Genomic DNA, 17,773 nt, shown 5'->3' on the forward strand with positions numbered 1-17,773 from the left:
GATAAGAACCCAACCACCAGACAAAGACTCAGTGTTGGAGTCAAAACCAATTGTAGATGGGGAACCAGTTATCATTCAGGAAGAAATAAGAAAAGAAATTTAGAAAATTTATTCATTGTGAATGTAACAACTATGTATCACACTGTGAATGTAACAGCTTAATTATGAATTATAACAGCCTATTTGAAATCCACACTGATCCATTGTACATAATACAATATTTAATGACATTTAACATCTTTGTATCATTGTACTAGTGGAACCTAGTGGTGTTTTCCCATCCAAATACTAATCAGAGCTGACCCTGCTTTGCTGCCAAGATCAGACAGCATCTATTGCCTTTATGACCTTCAGAAATAAGGAGGGCTGTTAATGACAGTGACTGAGAGGTCTCTCATGGGGACACTGTAGGTCACAATAACCTTAATGGCATTATAAAACAAGAACAATTCTAGGCACAAGACTTCACTAAATGCAGTAATCATTTTCCTTTGGTTTACTTCACAGAATCATTTAATTTCCAATATGTGTGTTTTTACAGCATATTTTTGTGATACAGCATATTATCACAATACATAAATCCTTGAACTTCTAACTGTTTTAAAATCTCATCTCATGATGGAGCCTGTAACCATGAGAGAAAAGAGAAGTAAATTACTATATACACAAATTGCTAGAATCTGTAGCCTATAGACATATGTTCTACTCCTTCCAGTGATTCAATTTAGCTTCTATCACTTTGGTTTCACAATGAAGGAGAAACTAGCTAAATGTAGATTGGCATGGCCTCAGTGATAGAATAACCAGAAGGTTATGACTTTGACACCAAACATATAAATCAAATTCTTAATCAATGCCAGTAATGAACTGAAGGACAGCAGACAGAGACAAAGAATCTGCTGATCAGCCAAGGGACAAGCAGAGTTCAGAGATTCAACCTATGTTATATGTGATTTTAGTCTCCTTGAAGATTCAAGTTCACCCTTGGAGTAGCCAGAGTTGTGTTTGCACAGCTAATGCCAAAAAAAAAAAAATCATTTCCTTTAAAAAAATAATCATGTTAGATTACAGTGACACATGACTTGGGTCACTCATACCATGCTGTTTGTGGAATGCTTTTGAAAAAAGTGGGATGGTAGTGAAGAAATGTATGGCCGGTGCCAGTTAGGAACTGGCCTAACTGGCTTTACTGTCCCTAAGTTGATGGTAACCTGGATCCTGAATCAGGATTCCTTGCTCTAGGTTAACCTGGATCAGCCCATGTGGCATTCAGCTGCTACAGGGCTGATCCACCACACAGTGACCTAAGTGGCCAGTGCAGATTATCCCCAGGTTAATCAAAGTTAGCTACTAGAAGAATGGAGTTCCCTTTGTTGACTTGGGACTAGGCTAACTGAGAGAATGCATTATTTGATGCAACCGTGCCTGAGCTTTAAGATCTTCAAGGGATTACCCTTTTTGCCACCATGCTACCAAACACATTTGGTGGGGATGCAAGAGAAGGTCAGTCCCAGTTTCTGTCACTCAATCCAAGAAAAGGTATGTTTGTTACCTTTTGTTCTTACAGGGTTCTGTCATTTAAAATAATCTGCTTTAAACCAATTGTACTTGTTTTTACAGATATGGTATTTTTGATATAATGTTGGGATATAAATTAAAAAATAAACCTAAACATTGTAGGGAAATCATATGATTTCAAAACTCATTTGTTGTGGTATTTGTCAGAGTGGTAATTTTAGCCATGCTATCACAAACCCAGAGGAACCACCGAGATTAAACAGGCAATGCTATAATTGCCTGGACCTTAAAGGAATGTTCTTATTAGCACCTTGTTATACAGAAATGCGACCATGAAGTCTCCTTTCAAACAAAACAAGTGGACCCATATTTGATTGCTTATATAAAATACTGTACCACTGTGTGAATTTGCTGTGTCTTCATTTTTCCATATAAATAAGGCCTTAGCTGAAATCTGATTCAAGCTCATAGCCTCTTTTTCCCAAGTAAATGTTTACACCAACTTTCCAAATATTAGGACCCTCTGACAGCTTTCAGTAAGAATTAATGTAATCAGATTGTGAAAAGAGAATAGAAGAGCACAAAAAGAAGTGGGGGGGGGGGGGGGGGTAAAAAAGAGAAATACCAGATGTAACTGCAGGAGACCTGGATTGTGCTCAATATCTCAAAAATTCCTTAAAACAACAGACAGGAAATTAAAGAAAACTTGTAGGAATGAATGGATGACACATACACACCAAATCTTCCTAAAATGACTATCTGCTTCAGCAGAAGCTCCCAAAGAAGAATTAGCTTCAACAAGGTTGCAAAAAGTCCTAGGCCATATCTATTGTCTGAGAAGAAATCATTAGAAAAACAGCTTTGGGAAATACTTCTAAATAAGTGTGATCAGAGCAACACTCATTTCCCATTCGGTGTTACTTATAATGTGATCAATGTACTTGATGTGCCAACTCTGGTATATTTAGCTCTGTTCAGCCGCCCCCATCCCATTTTTTAAACTTGACCATCCCCAGACGACTCAGAGCAGCTGACAACCACAATAAAATAATCAATTTTTTAAAATATCAATTTTTGTTGGAAAAAAACCCCAAACAACTCACAGTTAGAAAATCCAGGCACCATTAATATTAAGCTCCCTCAGGCTCAAATCAGGTAAAGATTATCATTTATCACATCAACTCTAGTTTTATCACATGTCAATTTATCTTACATGCTGTTTACACATTGGAAGGAAGAAGAGCATCACTGGTATTGGTCAGTGCCATTGATTCCAGGACAACTAACCAGCAATGCAAGGATATAGAAGACAGGTGTAAGCAGAGAATCAGAGAATCTCAGCTGAATTCACAGAAAGCCAATGACAGTGAATCATTGTCTTGTACAAATACATGACTCTGTTATGTGAGAAAATGGGAAAAGAGGGTGGCTTGTATTCTGTTTAATTAAATTTTAGGACTGATAACTTAACTGTAGTGCATTGCATGGAGTAGTAATATAATTATCCTTCAAGATATACCAAGCAATTGAAAGATTTCAATAGATATTATAGAATCATAGAATCAAAGAGTTGGAAGAGACCTCATGGGCCATCCAGTCCAACCCCCTGCCAAGAAGCAGGAATATTGCATTCAAATCACCCCTGACAGAGGGCCATCCAGCCTCTGTTTAAAAGCTTCCAAAGAAGGAGCCTCCACCACACTCCTGGGCAGAGAGTTCCACTGCTGAACGGCTCTCACAGTCAGGAAGTTCTTCCTCATGTTCAGATGGAATCTCCTCTCTTGTAGTTTGAAGCCATTGTTCCGCGTCCTAATCTCCAGGGAAGCAGAAAACAAGCTTGCTCCCTCCTCCCTGTGGCTTCCTCTCACATATTTATACATGGCTATCATATCCCCTCTCATCCTTCTCTTCTTCAGGCTAAACATGCCCAGCTCCTTAAGCTGCTCCTCATAGGGCTTGTTCTCCAGACCTTTTATCATTTTAGTCGCTCTCCTCTGGACACATTCCAGCTTGTCAATATCTCTCTTGAATTGTGGTGCCCAGAACTGGACACAATATTCCAGATGTGGTCTAACCAAAACAGAATAGAGGGGTAGCATTACTTCCCTAGATCTAGACACTATGCTCCTATTGATGCAGGCCAAAATCCCATTGGCTTTTTTTGCCGCCACATCACATTGTTGGCTCATGTTTAACTTGTTGTCCACGAGGACTCCAAGATCTTTTTCACACATACTGCTCTCGAGCCAGGCATCCCCCATTCTGTATCTTTGCATTTCGTTTTTCCTGCCAAAGTGGAGTATCTTGCATTTGCCACTGTTGAACTTCATTTTGTTAGTTTTGGCCCATCTCTCTAACTCTATTTTAAACTGTTGCATGTTTGACTTGAAATATAATGTTAACATTACACATTAAGTTTTAAATAATGCACTAATGCACAGTGTCTATGCTAACAATAAACTTAGATGGAAAAGTTTCAGGAAAGGGGAACAAATTATATTTACCTTTTTGCATATTCGAGCTCCTCCATCTTTTCCCTGTCTAAACATTAAAATAATAAAGCATCCAGATTCAGGGCTAATAACCAGCTCCAAGTCTAAACTATATAGCACTATAGGTGCTATATAACAGTTATTAACCTACCTTAAGAGTACCAAACAATGCCATTTCTATATTAGACTTAATGTATTTTGAAAATGCTTGTTTTATTTAAAATAAAAATTATTTTATGGGTAGATCTCAGCTATTTCAAAACTAACTTCTGACAGTAAATCAGAAAAATCAATTTATAGTGAGGAAGCAGCATCTCAATGTTCCTTTTCCTATTATATATTCCTTTATATAATTCTAACAGCCACAACCATGTAACAAGCACATTAAAAAAATTGTTTCCTATAGTTAAGAACACACTTTCTCCTTCTCTCACAAGCTATGCTTTCTTTCTGATGCTACACTTTTTTCTCTTATAATCTACACTGAATACCTGTTTTTCTTTAAGCATTTAAAGCCAAAATCCCATATACTGAACAGTTTAGGGAAATAGTTTTAAATGAACTCTGTGTCCCATCCTTATGGAATGTAAAATTATGTACTGTCAGAATTTCTCCTCCTAATGTTTAGTCAGAATTCCTTAGGAAATTAGAGCCCATTGCTTCAGATCATTCCCTTTCAAGGTAAACAAAGCAAATTTATTCAATTGTCTATTTGGCATCTCTTGAAGTATCACAATAGTTCTTAATAATCTCTTTCAGGATAAACACATGGCACTTTGTCAATCTTTGTTACAGAACTTGGTCTCCATGGTCATCCTTATATGAACACATCCCAGTTTGGAACAACATTCTTAAACCACAGCGGTTAGAACTGTGCTAGGTAAGATCCAATCAATGAGAAACACTATTACTCATCATGCTCTAGATCAGTGGTTCTCAATCTGTGGGTCCCCAGGTGTTTTGGCCTTCAACTCTCAGAAATCCCAGCCAGTTTACCAGCTATAAGGATTTATGAGAGTTGAAGGCCAAAACATCTGGGGACCCACAGGTTGAGAACCACTGATCTAGATCATATCTTCCTAAACTATAATGAGAAATGACAAACATCTTGGAAATGTATGTTACTATCTTACAGATCATCTATCTATCTGTCTATCTATCTATCTATCTATCTATCTATCTATCTATGGAAGGTTTTCATGAGATATGTTGTGTCCCCATAGATTCCATTATTACGACTTATGTATGTATTTGAATCTCTTATAAGGGGTTGGTTAAACCTCCAGTTTGCCAGCAAAACTGAATTACTGTGTCATAAATTGCAGCATATCTAAAAAGTGTTTCCACAAACATGAAATGTGTAGAACACTTTGCTCTAGATCAAGGTTTCTTAAACTTTTTCTGCTTGCGACCCCTTTCACCTGAGGTATATAAAATAGGTATAAAAATCAAGCATTTACTGACACTAGATCAGCATTTGCAAGCATTGCTAAATAGGGTGATTTTCCTTTTTGTAGAGTACAGCTGAAGCATTTTCTGCATTCCACTACAAACACTGCATATTATGCTAACATATTTGTGTAAATGAGTGGGCTTCAAACCTTTTCCTGTTGCCAATTTTTGTGAACCCCAACACTGAGCTAAAGGGACCACATTTGCAGTTGGGACCCATACTTTAAGAAGCAGTACTCTAGGTTCTAAGATGTACTCCTGATGGTGCAGTTTAGAATTGTACTCATCTACTTGCCCATCATGTGTCACTGCTAAATCATCTTTAGTTTGTCTTTGAACAAAACCATATTTTGCTTCTTGTACTATCAATTCATGAGCTGTCTTTTTATAACAAATTTTTGCTACCTAATTGAAGAACTTTACATTATTTCTGATTAAAATAATTTTGCTAAGTTTGACAGTTCTCTATCTTGTTTCATGCTGTTTTTGTTTTTTAATGTATTTGGTATTTCACCCAGTATGGTATCATTTGAAAATTTGATGAGCACCCCTACCTGTAACCAAGCTATTTCTAAATAAGTTGAACATCATAGGGCCTAGAACAAAATTATCTTCATATCTGAAACCCATCTTTGGGTGTAGACCATCAAGAAGATACAAATCCATATTTTGGCATCATTTAGCTATGTTTTTTCTTAACTTGTCAACATGAATAGCCAAACATTTAAAGAAGGTAGGAGAAAGGACTCAACAATGACAATACCCAATGCATTTCTACAAAGATAAGAATAGCGGAGATTTGGAAGAAAATGATAACAAAATAAGTGGGAGCAGTTAACATGTTTCCTTAAATAAAATGGGAGCTAACAATATTAATTGACGAATCTGTGCAATTAACTGATTAATGGCTTGATCATAGATTAATTGATACTCTGTTTTTAATCTCAGCCAGCCATCTGGGCTCTTCCTCTTGGACCTGTACAATTCTTCCAGTGCTGCCTTTTACTCTTTGCAGCAATCTCTATTCCTTTTTGCTGCAAAAGCACTACTGCTACTAGTACTTCACATTTATTTACAGACATCACATAGAACAGAGAAGTGACATGGCCCTTGTCCAGAGGGTTTGCAGTCTGAAACACAACAATGCTGTGAAGGGGAATAGGGCTGGCAGCATCAGCAACAACAACAACAAAAGCTTGAAAAATAGAAGAGAGAACAGTGTTCCTGGAAAGGCTTTAAGCTTTCACACAGCAAGGATGCTGCCCCATATACAGTGGTATTGTGTTTGGAGCAGCAACCCTTATTAAAAGGGTGCAGAAATGCCTGTTTGTAAAACTGCACTGAACATGCATAAGAGAATCATAGTCAGTTAGTCCTAAGGTTTTAACAATATTAATGCAAACATAAATATTTATCCTATGCAATGTGATTTTTTGAAATCTAAAAGGAGAGCAGTATGAAATCTTTTGGAAAATCCCATTAGAGTAGTACTTTGAGACACTGACCCCCCCCCCCCCCCCCAACCTTAAAGGCTCATTTGGTCCATGAGATTAACTTGTGCAGCTATACTTTTCTAAGATTTGTTTACATTTGTTTGGCATACGGCATTTAGTAGGTGACATCTTCTTCCTCTCCTCTAATCTTATTTTTATGTGCATAATGAAATCATACTTATTTTTTGAAAGCCTTCCATATGTAGTTCAGCTTACCATGGATTTTACTAAAATAAGTAATGTGAATATTGTATACTGATTTTATATTTTATTTTGCATTTTGTATTTGATTACTAGCTTGAGTACCCGCCGGTGCCCGGGTTATTTGAAAAAGGCATTGTTTACCTTGAGGTGTTTGATAATATCATTTAGTTAATTAGTAACAGTATTGATTAGAAAAATGCCAGTTTTTGATTTGATTTTTTAATGAATGTTCCCATTAGAAAATGCATAAGGACGTGGGTGAACTACAATTCCCAGAATCATGGATCGATCCTCCCCAAACCAGGCCAGTATGTAGTTGGCCATGTTGGGGGTGTGTGCCAAGTTTAGTCCAGATCTGTCGTGGGCTGGGTTCAGTGCTCTCTGGATAAGGGTGAACTACAACTCCCATATGCCAAGGACAATCCAGATCCATAAGGGTGAACTACAACTCCCATATGCCAAGGACAATCCAGATCCATTTTCGAAGGGGGTCTTGATGCAAGGTGAACTACAACTTCCATCCTGTTGAGTCAGGTCCCAAAACACCTCCAGTCTGTTCAGTTGCTGATAAATTCGTCTGTGTTTGCTGTGTGCCATAGGAAAGGGTAGGAAGGGGTTAAGATACAGGCAGTGGGAGGGGTCATGCAAATTCCACACAAGGAACCCTGGGATGCCTGCCTGTGGAGGAGGAAACACATCAAATCTAGGACGTATTTTTCCCAAATTGAAAGCATTCCTTGGGTGGTGGGTTGTAGGGTTTGGGTGCATTGGCAGTGTTTGGCTGCATGTTCATGGCACTCACTATAACCTGCAATGTGAGTTGAGGGAGTGCCTTTGGAGTCTTCTCAGCACTTGGAACTATAGCCTCTTTGTAGAGGCCAGGGGCTGTTTGTGTAAGTGGACGTCTCTGCCACATACACATACACATTTTTCACTTTTATTATGTGTATAGATTGTTGTATTGCTTTGAAATCTTTAGATGTGATGGCTTTACAAGTCACTAAAATGCTTAAATTAAACTGTCCTAGGTTTTTAGGAAACAGAAGAGAAAGAATTGTTGCATTTGTGTATCACACAGATGATGTTACCAAAATGATATATAAAACACCACTATGAGGATGAGCACAGAAAATATACTAGTCACCCAAAGAGTAACTCTCTAAGCATTAACAAAGATTTTCTTTATAGCTTGTGAATTTCTTTTGAGATTTATGACATGAACTATCCAGACAAAAAAGGAAATCTGGAAATCTTGCAGAATGGCAACAGGATACCAAAAATTATAAAGGGGATTGGAAAAACAGATGAGAACAAACTCCCCCTTCTGAGGTTGGCTGTGTGATAAAAATGGGGGGGGGGGGGGGGAATCCTGTATCACCCGAGAGCTTCATGCATCCAGACATTGCAGCCGATATTTGATAAAGATCTAGATGATTTCCAGCCTGTGACATTCTAAGACATAGCATGGAAGTTTTTAATGGTGCCGTTTTCAGAAATAAATATAAGCTCTGTTTTTGGTGAGTTTTAGTGAGTTTAAATCTCACTAATATATGAAACATATATTTGTTATACCCTTTTAAAAATTAAAAATGGTCTAACACACTGATTCTCAAGCTTTGGTCCTCCAGGTGTTTTGGGGCCCTTCCACACAGCTATATATCCCGGAATATGAAGGCAAATATTGTGGGATTTTCTGCCTTGATATTCTGGGATATAGGGTTGTATGGAAAAGCCCTTGGATTACAGCTGGCTGGGGTTTCTGGGAGTTGGAAGTCAAGAACACCTGGAGGACAAAAACAGAAGCATTCTATGAAAGATGATTGTTGAATGATATTGTACTGATCTATTTGATAATATGGCAAAAGAAACCTTAACATAGGGCCCTTTCACACAGCCATATAACCCAGAATATCAAGGCAGAAAAACCCACAATATCTGCTTTGAACTGGGTTATCTGAGTCCACATCTGAGTCCATATATTCCAGTTCAAAGCAGATATTGTGGAATTTTCTGCCTTGATATTCTGGGTTATATGTCTATGTGGACGGCCCATTGATAACACTAAGAAACTGGTAAATGTATTTGATCACATACTTTTATCTCCAGATGACATATATATTAGAAATTTGGGATCAAAGGGATTAAGTCACATCTATGTGGTAGAAGAAATGACATCAAGTGAGTTTGTGTCTCTTGGGTCAAACCTCTGCAGTCTACGCTAAGGTCCCTTCCACACAACCCTATATCCCAGAATATCAAGGCAAAAAAATCCACAACTGGCTTATCTGAGTCTACACTCAGATAACATAGGATTTTTTGCCTTGATATTCTGGGATATAGGGCTGTGTGGAAGGGCCCAGAGAGTTGGTTAAGGCTGTGCAGTTTGCTGGGGTTGAGTAGAGGCTTGTTTGATTCCTTACTCTTTCGGGTTTGATTGTTCTGTACGCATAACCTCAGATCCCCTGCTTGAGCAACTGGTCTCATAGAGGAACGGAAGGCCCTTTCACACAGCCATATAACCCAGAATATCAAGGCAGAAATTCCCACAATATCTGCTTTGAACTGGGTTATCTGAGTCCACACTGCCATATATTTCAGTTCAAAACTGATAATGTGAGATTTTATTCAGCTGTGTGGAAGGGGCCTTAGTCATACCTAGCTTGAGGGAGGAGCAAACTAGCTCTCTGTACAGCTACAGTGCCAATTCCTGGAGCTCAGTGAACAGGTAAGGCCAATAGGGGTGTTTTTCAGAGGTAAAGTCTGCTGAGACAGAAGTGTTAGCTATTTTTACATTGGAAGATATTGTCAAGCTGGAACTTTTTCAGAGAAATGGCCAAAGGTATGGAAGTCAAGCCCTATGTATGATAGCCATGTAGAAATGTGTGAAAGGTTGTCATGAAGAGGGAGTGGGCTTGTTTTCTGCTGTCCTAGAGACTAGGACTTGGAGCAATGGGTTCCAATTACAGGAAAGGAGATTTTACCTGAATATTAGGAAGAACTTCATGACTATAAGAGCTGTTCAGCAGTGGAACACTCTGCCTCGGAGTGTGGTGGAGACTCCTTCTTTGGAAGCTTTTAAACAGAGGCTGGATTGCCAACTGTCAGGAGTATTTTGATTATGCTTTTCCTGCTTGACAGGGAGTTGGCTCATGTAGTCTCTTCCAACTCTATGATTTTTTGATTCTAGGAGTGGTTTCGGGAACTGGGTATGTTTAACTTGGAGATGGGTAGATTGAGAGGGGGCAAAATAGCCACGTTTAAATATTTGAAGAAATGCTCTAGAGCAGCGGTTCTCAACCTGTGGGTTGCTACCCCTTTGGGGGTTGAATGACCATCCACAGGAGTCACCACTTCACCTCCTTTGGCTCCTCCTCCGCCTCTTCCTCCTGTGGCATGGGGTGGAAAGGAGTCATGGGGAGGCATTTGGAGGCAGAGATGCATTTGCGCATGGCGGGAGAAGGCAAAGAGGCACCCCCTCATTCTCCCCCTTTCCTTCTCTCCCCTTTCCCCCTCTCTTTCTTTCTCACCTTTTCTCCCCTTTCCTCCTCTCTTCTTCTATCCCTTTCTTTTTCTTTCTGTCTTCCTCCTCTCCTTCTTTCTCCCTTCTCTTTCTCCCTCTTTTTTCTCTTCCCTTTCTACTCCTCTCCTTCTTTTATATCCCATTCTTTTCTTTTCCCCCTCTTTCCCCTTCTTTTTCCCTTTTTCTTTCTCTTGCCTTCCTCTTTCCCTCCCTTTCTCTTTCTCTTTCTATCCCTTTCATTTCTTTCCATCTTCCTTCCACCTCCTTTCTCTTTTCTTCCTTCTACCTCTTCTCTCCCTCCTTTCTTGTCCCTTCTCTCTATCCCTCGCTTTTCTACTGATAATTCTCTTACTCTTCTTTTTCTCTTTCCTCCTCTATCTCTCTCCCTTTCTCACCTCCCTTTCTTTCTATCCATCCTTTTCTCTTTATTTCTGTCACACTCCCTTTTCCCCTCTCCTTCTCTCTTTCCCTTTTTTCTAACCATCCCATGTTTTTTCTTTCTCTCTCCCCTTCTCCTTTTCAATCTCTCTCCTTCCTTCTTCCTCACCTTCCCTTTCTTTTTCTCTTTCTCTCCCCCTCTTTTTCTCTCTTGCTTTTTCTCTTTCTTCTTCTCTTTCCACTTCTCTCTCTCTTGTGCTCCTTTCTCCCTTTTCCTTCTTATTTCTTTCCTCCTCTTTCTTCCTCTCCCTTGTGCCTCTCTTTCCCTTTCTTCCTCCTCTCTCCTTTTCCTTTCTTTTCTGTCTTTCCTTCTTTCTTTCTTTTTCTTTCTGTTGTGACCCTGTCTCCTTCCTTCTTTTTTATGCCACCTCTCCTTCTCACTCCCATTCCTTTCGCATTTCCACTCTTTCTCTCCTCCTCCTCCTTCTCACCTATCTTTCTTTCTCAACCTCAGAGAAAGGCAATGGTGACAACACAATCTGGCCAAGAAAACTCTGATGGTTTTGGCTAAGATTTCCAAAAGCCAGATTTGGTTTGCAGTTACATCATAGCAGCCTCCCTCTAAAGGAGACCTTCCCATCCACATCCCTGTTCAAGTCTTTGCAAATTCATCCCTCCTCTTAAGCATATACAGGCAGTCCCCAAATTACAAACAAGATAGGTTCTGTAGGTTTGTTCTTAAGTTGAATTTATGTGTAAGCCAGAATAGGTACATTCTTAAGTGCAACTCCAGCCATATATAATTACATATTGTTTTTGTGATTAATCACTATGCTTTAATTATGCTCAATTTGTAACAATAAAATACATCCTGTATATCAAATATTTACATTATGCTTCACAACAGTAGCAAAATTACAGCTATGAAGTAGCAATGAAAATAATTTTATGGTTGGGGGGTCACCACAATATGAGGAACTGTATTAGGGGGTTGCAGCTTTAGGAAGTTTGAGAACCCTTGGGAGGGATGGAGAGAGAGGGAAAAAAGCAAAAGGCCAGAGCTGGCAAGAGCTGTGGATTATGTTCATATTCTCTTTAGGTTTTCAAACAGAAGCTGGGTGGCTATCTGTCGGAATCACTTTGAGTGTGTGTTCCTGAATGACAGGGGGTTAGACTGGATGTCCCTTGTTGTCTCATCCAACTCTATGATTCTAAGAAAATACTATGTATCCCACATTCCCATTTGTCCCTTTAGGCTTTCTAGTCCATTTTATTTATTTATTTATTTTGCATATTTTTATCCCATCCTTCTTATCCCCGGAGGGGGGCTCAGGCAGCTATTTACACTCTTATCTTCAAATCCAGCATATATATATTTTTGTCGTGTCAGGAGTGACTTGAATTAAATATCTGGAGGAGGAGTAGTGCCATTGTACAAAGTACGGGGGGGGGGGGAGTCCAACTGTATACACATTTATTCAGAAGTAAATTTCACTGTGTTTAATGGGGCCTACTCACATATGTAAGCATGCATAACCTTCCAAAGTAAGGACCAGAATAAAGTGTGAACATAAACCAAGCAGGGAGCAATAGAAACCTGTTAACATAATTAAGTACAATTATGTCTGATCTTGGAAGTTAAGCAGGGTCAGCTCTGATTGGAGACCACTAATGAATACTAATGAAAAATGGTTCATGTAACAATGTTTCAAATAAGAATCTTATCCCTCCTCTGTTGCAGATACCAGGAATGGTATTTGGGTGCTTTACTATAAAAAACATGGTACTACTCCTGAGCCACAGTCCTCTCCTCTTATTATAGCTTGCTGCAAATATGCTGCCCCACATTATGCAGTAAATGCAGCAGCACATTTCTCTTATCACTTTTTCACAGAGATGAGTCCTCTGCTTCTGAAGCTTAGCCATGAATGGCAGTGGATATGTGACGTTAAACACATCTCAATTATACTGTTAAATAAGCTCACCTAATAAAATATACCTTTCAAAAAGCAAAACAGCCTTTTTAATATGGAGTCTGTTCCAGAATACATCTTTGTGCAGAAACATTTCTAGAATCTGCACCCCAATATAACTTTCATTAACATCCTTAGCTAATGTTATTTTTCTGTTTATCTTAAAGCTGTCATGAGAACCTTTATTTCTTCTAGAACCAACCAGCATAGCCCCTCTTGCCCAAAAGAAACTGTTCATGTTCATGATTATTTCTCAATAGTGAGGAAAATGAATGTGCCTCAATTGGGTTAGGAATAGAACAGAATGTTTATGCCGAGAAAACATGGCTCTAGTGACGGTTTAGAGTCCAATACACTTCTGCACAAATGTATTAATACTTGGATGGCTTCCCAGCTCTGCTCTTCAACACACTTGCAAGAATGTCACAAAAACTAATTAATGTACAAATGCCTCAAAACAAGAAATTCTATTCTCCATTTTAAGATTCACAAGGACTATAAGGTTCACAAGCTGCAAATTTGAGGAAAACCTTCCAGAGTCACACATCAGATAATTCTGCTACAGTCATTTGCTTTCTACACAATCTATTCAGAGCATCAGACACATCCTACAGTTCTCCCACGCTTTATGGAAATGCAATCTGCCCAAGCATTCCAACATCCATACATCTCATGTCTATATGAACTTTCCTTGCTATATCCACCAATGCGTGGCCTATATGCTTGGCCTACATCAGCTGACGGGCAAATGTGCAAGCCTGGGATTCTGCAGAATGGAAATAACTGCCACATCACAATTCTGACATCCCTTTATCTAGGTACAGAAGGCAATTCTACAAACAGATGATCAGCCTTTGCAGAAGTATTTTTTTGAATTAAAGATAGTATCATAATACTTATCTTTACAATTTTGAAGTAGGATAGATAATGATTGCTTGAAAAAATATATTAAAAGATTACTTGGAAAAGATCAAACTACTTGTTAAGAGATTTCTTATACAAATGTTTGTGTAAAATTCAGTTCATAATTTAATCACTAAAGGGTGATAAGGAAATCTCCGGTAGTAATCAAAAGAGAACCTTAACTCAGAATGGTAAGCTTTTTTATTTCTTCCAGAAGCCATTATTACACCCTCCATGTATTAATGGGGCATTCAACAGTGCAAGTCCCCTTTAAACCCATAAACGTAGATGTTCTATTCATATATTTCTGTCCAGTTTCTGAACAGAAAATGGCTGAATCCTCTTTGCAGAGATATGTTTGATGTTTTGTTTCAGGCTACTGAACACTACAAAATAGTACTCTCCTTAATTTTTCACTAACTTCTGCTTTTCCATTTGTGCTGCTTTCAACACAAATGGGAAAGCATTTGTTGAGGGTGATGACTATGTATTTTTAAGAATAGATTAGAAATGCACCATTCTGCTGCATGATAACTAATCATTATGCTATTCCCTTCCCCAATGTTTTTTTGTTTTCCTTTAGAAGAGGGCTGATATCTTACTTTAATTATTTCCCTACCCTGATGTAGAACATGTGGGTTACATAACCCCTCATTATATGTGTATATGTGTGTGTGCATGCATGCATTTGTATATACATGTACATATATATGTCTCTCTTACAAACAGGTCACAATTTTTAGCATATATAGGTGTGTGTGTATATAGGGGCACTTCACCATCAATGGTACTGTCATACCACTGTTGTAGCATTGCCATAGCATAGCTGGTAAAGGAGTGGTGGTTTGAGTTGAAGAGGGAAATGCTTGTTGTTGGCAAGTGAATCCAAAAGTATCCTTGACAATACAGAGACAGAGGCCCCTTCCACACAACTGAATAAAATCCCACATTATCTACTTTGAAGAGGGATATATGGCAGTGTGGACTCGGATATTCCAGTTCAAAGCAGGTATTGTGGAATTTTCTGCCTTGATATTCTGGCTGTGTGGAAGGACCCTGAAAGGAGATACTTGTGTTTCCACAACTATAAACTATGTCCCTCCCTGTTGGATACTCATTCCACCCAATGCTGCATGATCAGCATCCCATTTATGTCTCCCTGGCACCAGTTCTGCGAGGGAGCCTCCTTCTTCTTGGGTGCCTATGCACCCGCTGCCATCCCCGTCCACCTAGAGGGATGTTCCTTCCACCTCACTGCTTAATAACAACAAACAAGGACAGACTCCTCCACGGCTCCTAAGCTCTGGCTCTTCGGTGGCATCCAATGAAGCCTTTCCATGGAGACTCCAGGAGAGAACCTACCAACCCTCTTTTCTGTTCTGCAGAAGGCAGCGCTTGGGGACTGAAGCCAACCTTGGCAAAGGCGCAGAGAACATGAGGGGAGGTAGTGTCCCGAGGAGGCGATTCGTCGAGGCATCTGCGACTTTCTAGGACTCGGAGGAGGACGGGAGGACTTTGGGGACCGGGGACTTGGCTAATGTGAGGTGCTGCACATGGCTCAGCTAGGCCAGGCCAGGGCTCTGTAGCCCCACATGCACCATGCCTAGAGGTTGAGCCCCCTCTGGCTCCCCCGCGGGCGCCCTCCCTCCCTCCCTCCCGGCCAGGCTGCCCCCCGCTCGCTCTCCTTCCCTCCCTGGCTGGCTCCCCGGAGGCCTCCCACCTGGCGGAGGGTCCGTGCGGCGGCGCGGGGCCCGGCGCTGGAGCAGCGGCGGCTGGAGCCCTGCCCGCTGGGAGCTGTCCGCCGCCGCCTGGTGCTGAAGGAGGAGGCTTGGCGCTCCCCGGCGGCGCGGCGGGGCCGGCGGCAGGGCCAAGGGGCAACTGCTGCTGCTGCTGCTGGGGCTGCCCCTCGCCTCCCCCGCCTTCCAGGCTGGCCTCGTTGCCCATGTCGAGGCCGAGGCCGAGGCGGGATGGGGACGGGCTCCCGGAGCGTCCTCAGCGCAGCGCCGCCTGCGCCGCCATCAGCCTCGCTCCACCATCGCTGCCTGCCCCCATCCGCAACTGGGCATGCGCACACACGTGGGCACGCGCGCGCGCGGGCAGGCGGAGACGAGATCCGCGCCTCAACCTCTCCCTCTGCACACACACACACACACATATACGCCGAAGCGCGCGCAGAGACTTGGGCACGCTGACGGGCGCGTGGCCCGCGACCAATGGGCGCCCGCGCAGAGTTCAAGACTTTCCCTACGTGAGCAAGTGCGTGGGCCGACCAATGAAAGCGCGCGACCCCCGCTGCCCGCAAGACTCCTCGGCCCCGCGCGCTTTGGGACGTCAGATGCTCTCCACACTGCAGCGGGCACGCGCCCAGGCGTCCGAAAGAAGAGAACTCCCCCCCCCCCCCCGAATGGAACGCTTCGCCTTTTGCCTGACCAATAGGATTGCGCGCTCCTTCCCTCCACCGCCTCCCTGGCCAATAAGAACTTCTCCTGCCTCACTCCACCCTTCAGCATATGCCCCGGTCCCTCACATTTGCCCAGTCGGCCAGGGAGGCTCCTCGCGCCTCTCCGCCCCCGCCGCTTCCCCGCGCGCGTGGGCTGGCCAATGAGGGGCCGCAGGCAGGACTTTTGCCCTTGGACTGACCAGTGCCTGCAGGCAGCAGCCAGAAGGGCGCGGGAGGAAAACCTCTTCTGGCGCCAGGGAGCCAGAAACCAGAGCCTTCCGGTCCACTGGCCGCCAGATTTTGACTATTGTTTTATTGGAGAGCATTATAAAAAGCACCAATAACAAAAAAAAAAAGAAAAAAGAAGGACTTTATAATAAATAATGCCACGACAATCTACAAAATGACACCCATACACACAAAACACCTAACCACGAAAAACACGAACAATTCTACAAACCTGACATTGATAGTTTTCATCCCTTCTTCTTTTATTAAACTCCCAGTTTAGATGATACTATGCAACCACACTTCTACTTTTGGGGGCACAATTGCAATTCATGAATCCTGTGGTTGACATTTGTCCCAACTGTGAAAAGGTCAAAGATTTCTCCTTACAGTTGGTCCATCTCAGCTAGTTCCCCAATCTTCATAAGCCATTCTTCTCGAGTTGGCGGCTGAGGGACAAAAAAGGAAAGGGCCTCAGGCTGTTAGGAATTGTGGGAGTTGAAGTCCAAAACACCTGGAGGGCTGAAGTTTGCCCATGCCTGATCTACAGAAATTGACTGTTCTCACCTCTGAAGTAGTGGGCAGTGGGAATTGCAGTCCAACAATGTCTGGAGACCCATCCCTGTGTTAGGTAATCCACTATGCACTTATAATGAAGAGAGACTTATTCATTAGCTACTTGTTAACTGTTTTTGAAGTGTTATTATACATATATTTTCACCAAGAAAGTTTACTCCAAAACTTCAGGGTAGAGATTTTCTCAGAGCCAAAACAAGGAAGTCGAAGGGATCATTTTTCCATGTATGGTAGACTTGTAATATAGTTAAAGAAGTTTGGAAAAAAAGTGGTGAATGAAACAAACAATATGATTAACAAAAGGTCAAGAAAAACCCAGAAATGTGCCTATTAGGACTATTCAGAATGCGTATCAGTGCAGGAGATAAAGAAATTTGTCAGTATTGCTTTGGTGCTGCAAGACTAATAATAGCCAGAACTTGGAAAGGGGAAAAGAGTTATCTATTAAAGATTGGAGAGATAAATTAGTAGATTTTATCCAAATGGCCAAGCTGACAAATAGCAGCAAAGGAAAAGAAATTCTGGGAGATGGTGCATAAACATACACAGAACATTATAAGAATGAAATTTGACATAAAGCCTGAATATTACTTATT

General features: G+C 41.2%; 1 protein-coding gene across 2 annotated transcripts in view; it reads right to left on the minus strand.

The window, feature by feature from the left end:
* Window positions 1–15,995, minus strand: part of BSN (bassoon presynaptic cytomatrix protein) — a 253,500-nt gene extending 237,505 nt beyond the window's left edge. For both annotated transcript variants that reach the window (XM_060765755.2, XM_060765756.2), the window contains exon 1: window positions 15,654–15,995. In XM_060765755.2, coding sequence (XP_060621738.2) covers window positions 15,654–15,877 — 224 coding nt within the window. In that variant the 5' untranslated portion in view covers window positions 15,878–15,995. The remainder of the gene's footprint in view (window positions 1–15,653) is intronic.
* Between the last annotated feature and the right edge of the window lie 1,778 nt (window positions 15,996–17,773).

The sequence above is a fragment of the Anolis sagrei genome, chromosome 2 (genome assembly GCF_037176765.1).
Source record: "Anolis sagrei isolate rAnoSag1 chromosome 2, rAnoSag1.mat, whole genome shotgun sequence".
In the NCBI taxonomy this organism is placed as follows: domain Eukaryota; kingdom Metazoa; phylum Chordata; class Lepidosauria; order Squamata; family Dactyloidae; genus Anolis; species Anolis sagrei.